The sequence below is a fragment of the Branchiostoma lanceolatum genome, chromosome 7 (assembly GCF_035083965.1).
Source record: "Branchiostoma lanceolatum isolate klBraLanc5 chromosome 7, klBraLanc5.hap2, whole genome shotgun sequence".
Classification (NCBI taxonomy): domain Eukaryota; kingdom Metazoa; phylum Chordata; class Leptocardii; order Amphioxiformes; family Branchiostomatidae; genus Branchiostoma; species Branchiostoma lanceolatum.
Window position 1 is genome coordinate 5933759 of NC_089728.1, and position 13626 is coordinate 5947384.

At 42.2% G+C, this 13626-nt stretch overlaps 1 protein-coding gene across 2 annotated transcripts; it reads right to left on the minus strand.

The window, feature by feature from the left end:
- Positions 1 to 3763: 3763 nt before the first annotated feature.
- Positions 3764 to 13379, minus strand: LOC136438844 (CBY1-interacting BAR domain-containing protein 1-like). 2 transcript variants are annotated; one of them, XM_066433841.1, is made up of 9 exons: positions 13245 to 13379; positions 12387 to 12621; positions 11832 to 11900; positions 11250 to 11351; positions 10425 to 10490; positions 8940 to 9044; positions 7428 to 7541; positions 5244 to 5323; positions 3764 to 4465 (listed from the first exon to the last, which is right to left on the minus strand). In XM_066433841.1, the coding sequence occupies exons 1-9, from the start codon at positions 13271 to 13273 to the stop codon at positions 4309 to 4311; spliced, it is 957 nt and encodes a 318-aa protein (XP_066289938.1). In that variant the 5' UTR covers positions 13274 to 13379; the 3' UTR covers positions 3764 to 4308. The 2 variants fall into 2 exon arrangements, with proteins under 2 accessions (XP_066289938.1, XP_066289940.1); XM_066433843.1 differs by lacking the exon at positions 10425 to 10490 and having other exon boundaries at positions 11190 to 11351.
- Positions 13380 to 13626: the final 247 nt, after the last annotated feature.

Here is a 13626-nt window from a genome sequence, read left to right on the forward strand (position 1 = left end):
ACGCCACAAGAGTGTGACACGCTTCTTTCACCTCAGGTATACTGGAAACCCCCTAGCAGTGTTGGAGCATTTATTTGGCAGGGGCAGACATTTGGCTTGACATTGTACCATAGATATACATATATATGTATTGCGAAATTTGTTACAGTAGCTATCCCGTCATGATTTAGGATTGTATTCGTACTGTTCATGAAAATATGTAATTTTGCGCTGTAAATAGCACTGTATACTTCATGGCGCCGATGGCTGAGTTATTAGGCCGGAAATTCCCGTCACTCTAGTAAAGGTCTAGAGGTTGTGTCCATAGGATAGGCACTTAATACGACTTTCCTCACCCCGCACAGGTGTGTAAATGGGTACTTGACTTGGGCAGGAAGGGGATGTATGTGATGACCAAGACACATTAATAGGATTAACAATCTACTGCCGAAAAAGGTGCTATGGGACCTTTACTTGGGACCTAAACATGTAAATCACCACCATTCTACCCAGCCATATTCGCCATTTTTAAGAATTGTGTATAGAGTAAAGACTATTTTTGAATTGCAATGTGCACCCTCATGGTTGAGCTCCTGGTTCCAGCTGGTAACTGGGAGATCGCGGCTCGATACTGGGTCAGTAACGCGGTTCAATAACATCTCGGTTGGGGCTGCTTTCGGAAGGGAAGATGGGGGTCCCATATTTGAGGAGTTATCTCCATCACGTTAAAGCTATATATGGGGAAGGGATAGAAACCCCTTGAAACAGCAAGGAAACTGGGCACTACAAGGTGAAAAATAACAACAACGTTAACATGAATCCCTTTCATGTTGGCGGTTGGAGTTGGAGTATTTTATAGAAGCTAGAGTTTTTTCAGAGTTTGGGTATAAAACCTGGCTTCCCAGTCCTATCGTTAGTCACTGCTATCTGAAACGCCTGACTGTTTCAAAGTTTTATCCAGTTGCTTGAGTAACTATTTTTGGCGTAAGCTAGCGAAAACATTTTTGATGAAGCTTTTGGGAAAAGAGAAGACCTTAATTTGAGATGGGCACAGTGCACGTACGTTATGACGTGGGAGTGACGTCATTCTAATTGTCAGATAATGATTTTTCTGAGCCCCAGCCCCGGATAATGGTAACCCCATTGTGAGTAATTAACCTTCTCTCCGCCAGCCTGTGTGAAATGTAAATGAGTTGCGCAAAGGTATTCTCCAAGCAGAGGTTTTGGTCGGGTGGGGTAGTAGTGGCCGTTTTTTTTTTACGTTGGCTTCCCGTTCACTACTACCCCACCCGACCAAAACCTCTGCTTGGAGAATAGCGCAAAAGATCATTAGTACTACAACCGTAAGCACTGACGTTCCTTTGGTACCTGAGGAAAAAGAAAGAATCACTAATTTCCCTTGTTGACCAACTTGTGACTCCTGCGTATTCAGAGACTGTATTTTCACAGTTGCCAACTTGGAACACAATTAAAAGATGCACTTGACATTTGATTTGATTTGATTTATCAACATGTATACAAAGACTTGCAGCCAGGGCTACCAAACTACCTGGAGGCTATTATAAAGCGCTAACCCTGGTAACTGGACAACAAACAATAAACAAAACAAACGGTGAGAATGCACAGTTAAATACAGGAGTCGTTTGAGATATTTTTGGATCGCAAAACAAGGCACTCAAGAATTTGATGGTAGAGCTGTGTGTACAATGTATGTTTTGATGCTTCTGTACGTGTACGAGTACGAGTATTATGATTGTGGTCATTGCTTTGTTATTGTAATTAAGTCAAACCCAACTGACGAAGATCTAGATCTCAGTACTTCACTGTGTTAATATCTTATCATATGTATAATCTCTTGATATCATTTTACTTATTTGCTTTGGTCATTACATGGCTTTGTGATTAGCCTTCCGGGTATGTACGCACGGCAATTATTATCAATGATACAAAGAAACGAGAAGTTGACTCTACTGGATTAGCTTAGCTCATCACTTTCTTCTACCATGTACGTTTAAACCATGTACTATATATATTTCACTGTTTATGTCACTTACATGTTAGTTAGTTTATGTTAAACGACTTGTATCTAGCCCCTCGGGGCACGAATGTACAATAAAGGTCTTCATTCATTCATTCATTAATATACTTTTCAATATTTCCAGCGACTTTCTTGTTGTAAATATTGTTTCAGGATTTTCTTCTAATGATTGTTTTATCCACTTTGCAATGACGTAATCTAGAGTTATTTTTGTCGAGTGCACACAGTTGTTATGGTCTCAATCAGACTTCTTCAGTTGTCGGAAAATACTAGAAATCTGCCATATAAGATTTCAGAGGAGTTAGCCCATCCTAGAGTTACACAAAGACAACGCAGTTACATGTACTAACAAGAACAGTTGTTCAAAGTCAACCAGTTACCAAACCAACCAACCAACCAATTAAACAGTTACCAAACCAACCAAAACAGCTCTAAACCTTTTCACCAACAGCCCAAGGAATCTGGTAGAGGCTATCGTTGATGTGTACTTTTCTTATTGAATAATTACCATGTCAATACCAATTGTTTGACGATCTATGTTGTTGTTATTGCCATATTGGTATTGTATGCAGAGTGTGTAAAAAATATTAAAAAGCTACACATGGCAATTTTTGTATGTTTTATTACTGCTTGCATCTCAGTCATTACTTGTGTAGATATAAATCAATGCGCATCTGCCCTTGCAAATTGTCTCACTACAATGTACTTCGATATGGATGTTTCGTGGCGGTCAAAGTCAATTACTTTAAGCCTTACTACTACGTTTTTTTTTCAAAATGTCGTTCAGATTGGACCACCCAATATTTTCCTTCTAGACTCAATATCCCAACGACGTACACTATTTATCGATCTTACAAAAACTGACGGCCTTGGTCGGATCCACCCACGGTTGGGCTGCTGCCCTGGGTGATATGGAATACACCGTGTTATAGTCTCTACTTCCCTACTTATCGATATAAGTAGGCCCTAGGGGCATACCCCAGTGTGGGTGGATCAAACATATCAATCCGCTCTTATGCAGCCTGTACTTAATGTATAAAGTTGTACAGGCCTGTTATGCCTTGAAGCAGTGTCAGAACTAAACATAATCATCACCTTTCACTGAATAAAAAGAAGAAAAAAACATCTGGAACAAATATTGATAGTTGACTTTATTACTATGAGAAGCTGTTTATGACTATGTAGTTACATAATAATGATGTTACTCTGAGCCAAGAGAGACATCAAAACCAGTTAAATATCAGAATGTTCAATGAGGCTTGGAGAAAGACACTCAGTTGACCCAATAAACACAACTTATCAAATCCTGGATAAGGTTTCACAGGACTACAGCCTTTCATATAAAATGGTAGGACCTTCCCCCCCATTCCATTAGACAGCAACCATGCTGCCACCTCACTGAGAGCTGAAATGGATCTCTCATTTTCTGTAACCTTGACTTCATAATTGGAATATCATGCAAAATTTAAAAGTATGGCTGAAAAGACAACAAAACACACAAAGTGCTAAAAGATTTGTTTTTCACCAGTAAGATTCGTTGAGGTCTTGGTCGTAGCGAGGTCTACGCCATAGTGGAATGGAGGTGTAAGTGCGTTTTTTGTTGTTGCAGATATGACAATTCTGTTCTGACTCACAGGAAACTCACCTTGCCAATACAATGAAGAGACACGCTGTCTTGTCTAAGAAATTATGTCTTGTAAAAAAAATGTCCTGCTCTCTAAAAGGTACACCTACTGAATCAAATCATTTTACAGTACATTCTTTATTATATTACTAAAGTACCTCCCTATATTTCCAGTGGTACCTATCCTCCTCACCATATTTCTCCTTCTTTCTCATAAAGTACCTATCATTCTCATCATCCTCATCAGTTTCATCTATCTCCTCCATCACTTGTTGACTGCTGATGACAGTGGTACCCATGTCTCTCCTCCTCACTACCTCCCTCCTCCTATCTACTACTATAATGATAGTGCCTATCATTCTCCTCATCATCATTGTTATCATGTCTCCTCCATTGCTTGTTGTTTGCTGATGACAGTGGTACCCATCTCTCTCCCCCTCACTACGTGTCTTTAGCCTTCTATCTAGTATAGTGTCTATCATCCTCCTTCTCATCATCATCATTTGTTTCCTCTGTCTCCTGTGGATTGCTAGCAGCAGTGGTACCCATCTCTCTCTCTCCTAAAGTGCCTATCATCTTCCTCATCCTTGTCATTTTCATCCTGTTTCCTCTATCTCTGTATCTATGTGGATTGCTAACAGCAGTGGTACCCATCTCTCTCTTCCTCCTATCTCCTATAGTGCCTATCATCTTCCTCATCCTCCTCATCTTCTTCGTCATCTTCTGTTTCCTCCTCCTCATCCTCATCTGTCTCCTCCTGTTCCTGAGGTTTGCTAAAGGCAGTGGAACGGCGTTCCGCAACTGGCGTCTGCCGCGCTGTCGAGCTGGGAGCAAAAACGGCATAAAACAAGGTCACATACCAGCAGGCCCAACATTGACCTTGACCTTCATCAAGTTCCCAACACCTGCCAACATACCAAATATCATCTTAATCCATCCAGAGGTTCTTGAGTTACGCTGACAACAAAAATCCAGAAACACAAACACACAGACACACCCAAAACAATATCTTCATTTTTCATTAAGATGATAACTTCCTTTGCAGTAGATAAGTTATCAGGAGATAAGACATTTGTGGCAAAGAATTTGCAACCTAAGTCCCATAATGCAGCTTTGAACAGTATAGGCTGCATGTGAGGGACGATGTAAAGATTGCAAAGTCTGGAAAACCCTAGCACAGCTAGCATATGGAAGTATTGTATACTGTAGCTATAGGCCAATTCTTCAATTTGTTTTTCAATTTTTTGTCTCTGTGACAAGGTAGTCAGTCATGCACAAGAGCATGCTGGAGTGACCAGACAATGTGCCAGAAAGTAGTTATCTGTAATTCTTGATTTGTTAACTGTAACTTAATTTTAGCTGATTTAACGGTCACTAGTCAACAGCTAAAATTTCATCATCGCTAATATTTGATCATTAATATTTGAGACAGTAAGTTTTGTTCCCACCGTTAAAATGAAGTCCCGTGACCTACTTCATTTTCCCCAAACCGCCATATTTTCCTGCCGCTTTATTAAAGTGATTTACAGTATCAAGTTTCACAGTCACAGCCACAGGATTTGGTGTTGTCAAAACTAACACAAACCCAACACTAGTCAGTACCTTAGGGATGTCTTGGAGTTGGCCCGGACCAGGTCTAGTCGAGCTGGGGCACTGGGAGGGCGCATGGAATTCCTGAACTCCTGTAGGAATGTAGCAAAGGGGGATGAAGCAGAAGCACAAAATATTCACAAAATATAAATCATTCTTTTACTGGATACAGTCAAACCTGCCCAAGGCGACCACCCGGCGGACCGAGCAAAAACGGTCGCGATGGACAGGTGGTCGCCATGAAGAGGATTCCACTCACATGTTTCCAGGTCGAGGTTTTCAATACAGTACGTAAATGGATGGAATATTATGTGAATTTAGACAGCATGAGCCCCACCAGGTTCAATTTCTCATTGACAGAAAGAGGCTACAAAAATTGCATTTTCCGTTATCGTTGTAATAATTGTACACCGCTACATCGTGTACACATTTTCGTAATAATTTTGACCACAAAACAATGGTTGCCTCGATGATCTCGCAGCACCATCCCGCATTCACACGTTACATTAAATAGTACACACACACGCACATCATCGAAGTTTTAAGGCCTTAGACAAATCCCTAGAAAACACTATTTTGGGGCGCCGACCGCTGGAAAAAAGGGTCAGAAATTTTCGATCTGACAACTAAAGATGAAAACGGAACGGTGATTTCGTCACGCCGTGCCGCCAAGCTCTGTGCGACCGCATCAAAAGGTAAGTCAGTGTAGCAGAACGCCCAGCGTCCAATAAAGGTTTGTGAGATTCATGGAAATAAAAAGAATATCAATTTTCGTCAATCACTAGAGTATTCGTAAATGTTCATACACAAAAGCATCGTGTTTTAGAAAGGTCAGCGGTACGCCAAATCCGGGCAGCGCCAAATCCAAGATGGCGTCGGGACCGAGGAACAACATTTCTCGCCCGATGTTTTGCCCGCCGCGAAGTCATTTTTCGGCGGAATTTAGTAAGACACAGACACATTTTTGTTGAAAATACAAGATATAGATAGTAATTTCTGTGAAATCTGACTTTTTGACGCCATGCACTACGTATTCGTTTTGAAAATTGAGTTTAAACTGAACTGAGTTTGCGGTAAACTATAAGATTACGATAGGCACAACAACATCACAAACGTTTGTCTTTACAGTGTTTATAGGGGGAACGTTTTATTAAACACTTCATGGAGTAATCGATGATGCTATAACATTACTATTCCATATATTTTTGTCCTTATTTTGTCCTTCAAAATCTTGAAAACATTTCCGTGAAATCCGACAGCAAAATGATCCGATGTCACCACAAGCTTGAAAATTAGGCGGCCGCCATGGGCAGGGATTGTGCTCTGTGCGGTCCCAATTCGTGGCGGTCGCGGTCGCGTTGGACAGGTGGTCGCCTTGGGCAGGCAGCTTAATGCTTGTGCCTATGGGGAAAATTTTCGGGACCGAGAAAAAGCAGTCGCCATGGCCAGGTGGTCGCGTTGAAAAGGTGGTCGCCTAGGCAGGTTTGACTGTACCTGTATGATTTCTTTATGCAGAGCAGTGCATGTATCACACACTCCCCCTTGCAGAACTGGAGAAAACTGCACTATATTTTTTGAAGGTAAAATTTCACTTTCTACACAACAGCCCCAGGCTGCAAGGAGAGCAGTGCCCCTTATTTTGCCGCTGTCAATGTAATACACAGTCCACAAGTTTATGAATGAAAATTGTCATAATACTGGTATGGAACTTGAATTTGAAGGGGGAGGGGGCAGATACATGGATTACAAGACTTTATTTCCTGATAGATATTTTTACTGTGTCTTAAGTTGCAGTTGAAACGATTCTATAATACAGCTTGGTAATACCAAGGACGTTTAAACCTCCTTGGTAATACAATGGAGTTGAAGTTTGTATTGACATTTTGTTGACATTCTAGTACCTATTCCTGGTGTCAAGATTTCGAGGCAGAGAGGTCGCCACAAATGACCAACATGAAAAGAAAACCACAAGATCTACAGTATGTTACTTGAAACAGAAACCCGTGAGTGAGGAGAGCCACACTTTGGGTACGTCAAAGAACCCACCACACTTATCGAAAAGAGCAGGGGTCCTTCCCTGGTGTGAGTTGATCAGATAAATCAGTCCGGACATGCTGCTTGTACTGTTCAGTACAAACCTGGTGTGGTATGCCAAGAGGGGGTTTGCAATACAAGCAAACATACAAACAAACTGACCTCTATGTCATCTTCATCGTTGATCCCCTGGAGATACTGGTGTGCCACGGTGTACAGCTCCAGGGCCTTGCAGTGGAACACCATCTCAACATGCACAAAGTCTGACAGGATCTTCTGCAGGAGACGAACAGATACAAGACGTTGTACATTCACTGCTGCAGCAATACAAAAATTCACTAGTCACTGCTAGTGGAGTTGTAGGCTAGATTGTTTTGTTGTCCATGTCAAAACCAATAGACCGATCCTGTCGAACACCATATCGAACGAATAGAAGACCCATAGAACCCCCTGTTCTATTCAGAACACCTCCGTCAAAAACAGCGTTGGTGGGGCAGAAATGGCACGTTTAAAGCAGCAGGGTTCGTAAATCTGGGACAGGTTTTCCACTGTATTGGTTGAATGCATGATCAGAACAAAAACGAATTTAAAAGATAATAGATCGGGTACTCAAGGAGAGGAAGCTTGTACCACATGCTGACTACTACAAAGTCCGCAAGCGCAGAGTTTCGTCTCTTCCGTTACTGGTGTGTGAAACTGGTTAAATTGAAAGTGAACAGGGAAGTAAAAGGATGCATTCTAATTCTTAGTTACTAAATACCATGCAGCTGTTATGCATGCAGTCAATACAGTGGGAACACTGTCACAGATATATGAACCCGTGCATCAGCTGTTTGTCAGAAACTGGGCGCTGATGCCCACCGACAAGGGAAAGCTATGCGGCGCATACCGCTTTTACATTGACCGAAAACATTGTTTGGTCAAACCCTGTTTTTGACGGAGGCGTTCGAAATCGAACAGGGGGCGTGGCTTTGGGATCGGTCTATTGTGATACTTGTCTTTGACAGCAGGGCTAGCCCTTCATAATAGCCACTGTAGGCTTGTTGGGCAGCCCTGAACAGCCAAACCAATAGATGAAAATAAATCGGCTATCCAGTGTCTGAACCAGAAGACATGGAGTTTGAATAGCAGGTTTTCATGAACTTTCCATATCAGTGATGCAGGCAGGTGCTGTCAATGTCCTTGATCAGTGGGCCATACCTCAAGTGTACACAGCATTTTGGCCTTTAACTGGCAATTCTTTAAGTCTTCTATCTAGTATTCCCTCCTGTGAACGACACACACTTAAATGTCTGAAAATGCTTGAGCTACAACTGACTGAAATGCAAATAGCTGCATCTGCCTCCATGTTGGTGTTCCTGTGACATCACATGAAAATGCTCTATACTGACTACACGTTGTATTCTCTTCATTTCTATTCATGTAAGTTTTGGTAAAAGATGTATTCATGTATGTATTGAGCCAGCTGGTAAACTGCTCCTATGGTCTCCAGAACCCAAAAGAAGAATTGGCCGCCCATACCTCACATTAAAGAAAAAGACCTGATTCCCAAGATGTACGAAATGAAATACTGGAAACTGAACTTTATGAATGCTTCAACTCTTGAATAGAGTAAGAAATGTGATGATGGTTATTGGTAAATGAATAAATATCTATAGAATCAAGCATAAGAACCTTAATGTCTTCCATCTTCTGCCTTTCAAAGTTGTCCATCTGTTCCTCGAGGGCCCTGTCAGACCTCGTGGCATCCACGGCTGCCCGCTGCAGCTCAGATTCTGCCTGAAAATTTCAGACAATCACAATTTGTCAATTGAATAGGGAGTTAACAACTGCACTTAAAATCATATATAAAGCACCGAGGTTTAAGACAAGTTACATTTCATGTGGACAGGGAGATCATTATAGCAACACTTAACGATAATTTCTTAACTCACTGCACTAGATTTTGGTATCTTAATTGGTAAAACAAGGCTTCAAACAGAGACCGAGCCTTCTGCTATGACTTTTGGGCAATCTTGCGTTCGACTCGGAGGATTTGTTGAAAACACTAAACAATGAATTCTGGATGACAAATAACGTGCTACATAAGTCTATGAAGGTTAGACATCCAGGTAAACAATATATTAAGACAATTCAAACTCTACAACTGGATATAATTTGGAGATTTACTTTTAGATGTTTCGAGCGACATCCATCACTCTTCTTCAGCGTCACTAGAATGAACTTACATGTTTAACTGTTTTTTTCCATTAAGATGTACTAGTCTAGTATTGATTCCTTCTGCCAGTTCATTCTGGTCACTTGAATTTCGTTGAAACGTCCAGAAGTGAATCTCTAAATCTTATCCAGTTGTAGAGTTTGAATTGTCTTTATAATGTGCTACATGGAATGAAAACAACCAAATACGTTTCACAAATGATTTATCGACAACACTTAATGTTGAATTAGAGGATAACGGCTATGATTACCGGTAAATTAAAATAGCTTGTTATGCCTCAGGACAAAGGCATGCAGACCCTTGATAAAGACAGTTAATGCACCAACCTTGCTGTTCCCGTGACATGCAGTGTTTTATCAACATGCATGTGTTAACTTATCAACCAGATCACCTGAAGGTTCATCTGTGTTGGTGGAAATCATTCTGAATCAGAGTTGAACTGCAAATTGCCAACATGAAAATTGGACAAACCCAAATTTTGGACTGATGAGCTCGAGGGACTTAAAACCAGGTTCCTTGAGCCACAAAGTTCAACGACCTCGAAAGTTTCACTACACATACATATAGAGTCAGGCAGTGGACTGGTCATTCCTTGACAAAGACTGGAGCTTGTGGGGTCGTATGGGGTAACGGTAAGGGTGTTCGGCCGAGAACCCAGTGGTCCCGGGTTCGAATCCCCTGATGCCAACGATGCTGTGCCCTTGGGTAAGGCACTTTACACGACTTGCCTCACTCCACCCTGGTGTAAAAATGAGTATATTGTTCTGTGTACGTGGCACTGTTAGAATAATTTATAAAAAACTTCATTGCTGTGCCACGTCCTCCTTGTCTGTCCAAAAGAAAGTAAAATTTGGGTAAGTCCAATTTTTTGTTGGCAGTTCAACTTTGATTCAGAATCATTAACCAGTTAGTAAGTGATGTGCACATGATTGGAGGTTCACCAATGGCTCAGCAAGTGATCCACTACTGCCTGACGCTAGCCACATGTTCGGGTTATTTACCTGTGACTGGAGAAAACTGTTAAAGAAAAAAACTTCTTGAGAGAATAATAAGCTAGGTTTACAAACTCAAATTCTGAGAGACAGTTTCTATTTTCAAGAGCTTTTATGTCGAAAGAAATTATTGGTACTCCATCTAACATCAATTAACATTAATCTGCCGGGTTACTTAAATTCACCACTTTGAAAAACCGTGTGCTTGAGAGATCTCTAGTGCAGCACCCCCCAGGTATGCACAGTTTAGATATACAGGAGTGCAATATACTAGACGTTGGGTTGGAGACCATTCTGCAAGGGAGAGTAGCCGGAGGGAGGAAACGGGGAAGGCCAAAGAAGACCTGGCTGGATAATATCAAGGCGTGGACTGGCCTGAACACAGCACAACTGATCAGAGAGGCCCAGGACAGAACGGGCACAGATCATTGCTGCTGGCTGTCATGACGCCCCTACGACCACTGTCATGAGTGATTGAGTGATTGAGTGAGTGAGTGAGTGAGTGAGTGAGTGATTGATTGATTGATTGAGTGAGTGAGTGAGTGAGTGAGTGAGTGAGTGAGTGAGTGAGTGAGTGAGTGAGTGAGTGAGTGAGTGAGTGAGTGAGTGAGTGGGTTGGAGATCTGTTTGGACGTATCTTTTCAGGTTGGCGCCTTGGCGGAATTATGTACCCTGGTGGAATTACGTTAGTACATGTTAGATGAAAATCCATACCATCCCCCAATCCTTCGTGCCCCCATGCAATTTTTTTCTAAAACCCCCTGGGAAGGATACAATGGTGTGCCTGTCGCTCGGGTTCTTCTGTCGTGCCTTCTCCAGTCTCTGCTGCTGCTGCTGCTCCTTCCCTCGAGCCGTCTGACTCTTCTTCAGATCCTCCTGCAGGCCAGAGAGGTGGTCTTGTGGTTAACTTTGAATCTAAAGGTCAGGGTTCTCCCCAAACTGTGCCCAAAACGGCACGGCACCGCTTCACTGCTTTTGAAACTTTTCGGTGTTTCTTCTCTAAATCTATGAAATATTTTGCTTAAGTTTGCACAGGATGCCATGCACACGTTTACAATAGGTGCACCACTATACTCTCAATTTCTGGGGAGAACCCTGAAACTAGAAAGGTTCTGGGTTCCCTAGCAGGCCCCATGCAGTGCTGCGGCCTTCAGATAGGCACTTTTCTCCCTCAACTCAGGTGAAAATGAGTAACTAGCTTCGGTTTGGATGCACTTGTAATTTTTCATGCAACCTGGTGCGGTTATGCAGATAAAACATAATACATTTGAGCTTTGATTTTTCACACTTATCTTAAAAAACTACTACTATGTAACTGTATACCTTGCCATGCTATGTATGAAGCTGTCCACTTACCTTTGCGTGCTTACAGGTGTTGCCATACATGGTCAACGGCTGTACAACTTTGGCCTCTAACCTTTGAACCTGTATAAAACACGGAGTGAAAAGACATTGTGCTTAAAACCATCACCCTGCCAAGGTCAATTAGCGGCTAGCGCACACCGGGGAATTTTTATGGTGTTGGTTTCAATGACTTGCTCTACAAGACGGCAATAATAAAAAAACTGTTGGCTGGAAAGACAGGCAGTCAGAAAAGGCCTACTAAAGTACATTGTACTAGTAAGCACAACTCGGGCCAAAAAAACAACTGTATGTCAGCTGTGGAAATGGTTATCAGGCTATAGTTTGTAGTCTGCAGTTTGAAAAGAAGTCACTAGGCGGATTGACACATCTCACAATGGTGAAGGTTCCCTCAGAATATCTAGGATAATTCTGGAATTTTCAGTTTTCAATCATCGGTTCCTTAGGCCAACCCACTGGGTAGCATCACTAAATTAAAAGTTTTTAGATATTTTGCTTTTTAAGGGTTACTTTCAACTAACAAACTGACCAACAATAAGCAACCCTTACCTCTGCTTGCCTGTAGTCTTGTATGGCTGAGATCGTCTCCGCGAATCCCGTGACACCGGATTTCAACGACTGCCCCTCAGCCTCCGCGTACGTTAGCAGAGCCTTCGCCAACTCATCGCCTTTGTCGCGCAGTTTGGCCGTCTTCCGCGAGAAACCGGCAAACTCCTGGCACAGAGTTCCGAAGTGCTGCTCAGCTTTGGCGATTCTGTCCTGTATGAACTTCATCTGGTTCTCTCTGAAAGTTTTGTTGTTCAATTCTTTGAGTTACTTACCAGCTATACCTACAATATTGATGATAGATAAGTCTATGTCATACCTGGGCCATGATAATGTTCAATATAGCAAGGAGGTTGAATACAGGTGTTCCAAACCAGTTGGTGTTTTAGTATCCCACAGGCTTGTCTCACACGGGCCCAGAAGTTGAGAAAAGTTTGCAGAAAAGTTGGTGTCCTCGAACAAAAATTGTAACAGCCGCACATTCCAACGATCGAATCCAGTATTCGAATTTTCGATAGCGGCCAGCGGCGCACTCGAAATACATAATATTTCTAAATTTGGAAGCCCGTGTGACAACCCAAAGTTACCACCCGGTCCGGAACACCCGTATCGAACGTTTTTGCCGCCCAGGTATGACATAGATTTAACTATCGGTTATTTTATATCCATCTTTTTTTTACTTTTCGGTGTACTTTTTACCAAAAAAATCCAACAGTTAATTCCGGTATCATTCGAAGAAACGGAGCAAGCTAGGGGGAGGGGGGCAGACAAGACTCGTTACCAAATTTACAGATCATACAAGGCACACCGCTGTATAATAAACAAACTTGAAGATAAGCCTTAGATAAGGAAAACACATACTTTGCTCTAGCCTCCGGGTTTTTCGCCATGTCCGAGTCTGTGAAATGAAATCGTTGGTTCGAGATTCGCGATGTTAGTAAACAAACACTGTCTGCGCGTTCGGGTTTGAACTGACTCCGGAATGTCTCGCCAAATCACGCGAGAGTTCATTCTAGTGGTGCCCGAAGGTTGATGAGTGTTGTGGTTCTTGGGTAACTTGACACTGTCACTGTAGCCAGTGTAGGTTCATTTCAGGACAAGGGCGTTCAGGCCAATAGCATGCATGCCTGTTTGCTGGGCATGTGGAAGTTTGCGTTTTGGTAGGCGTCAAAAGACAGTGTAAAACTCGCGACACTGAAGAGACAGACAGAGACAGGGCCTAGCAGAGACAGGAACTGACAGA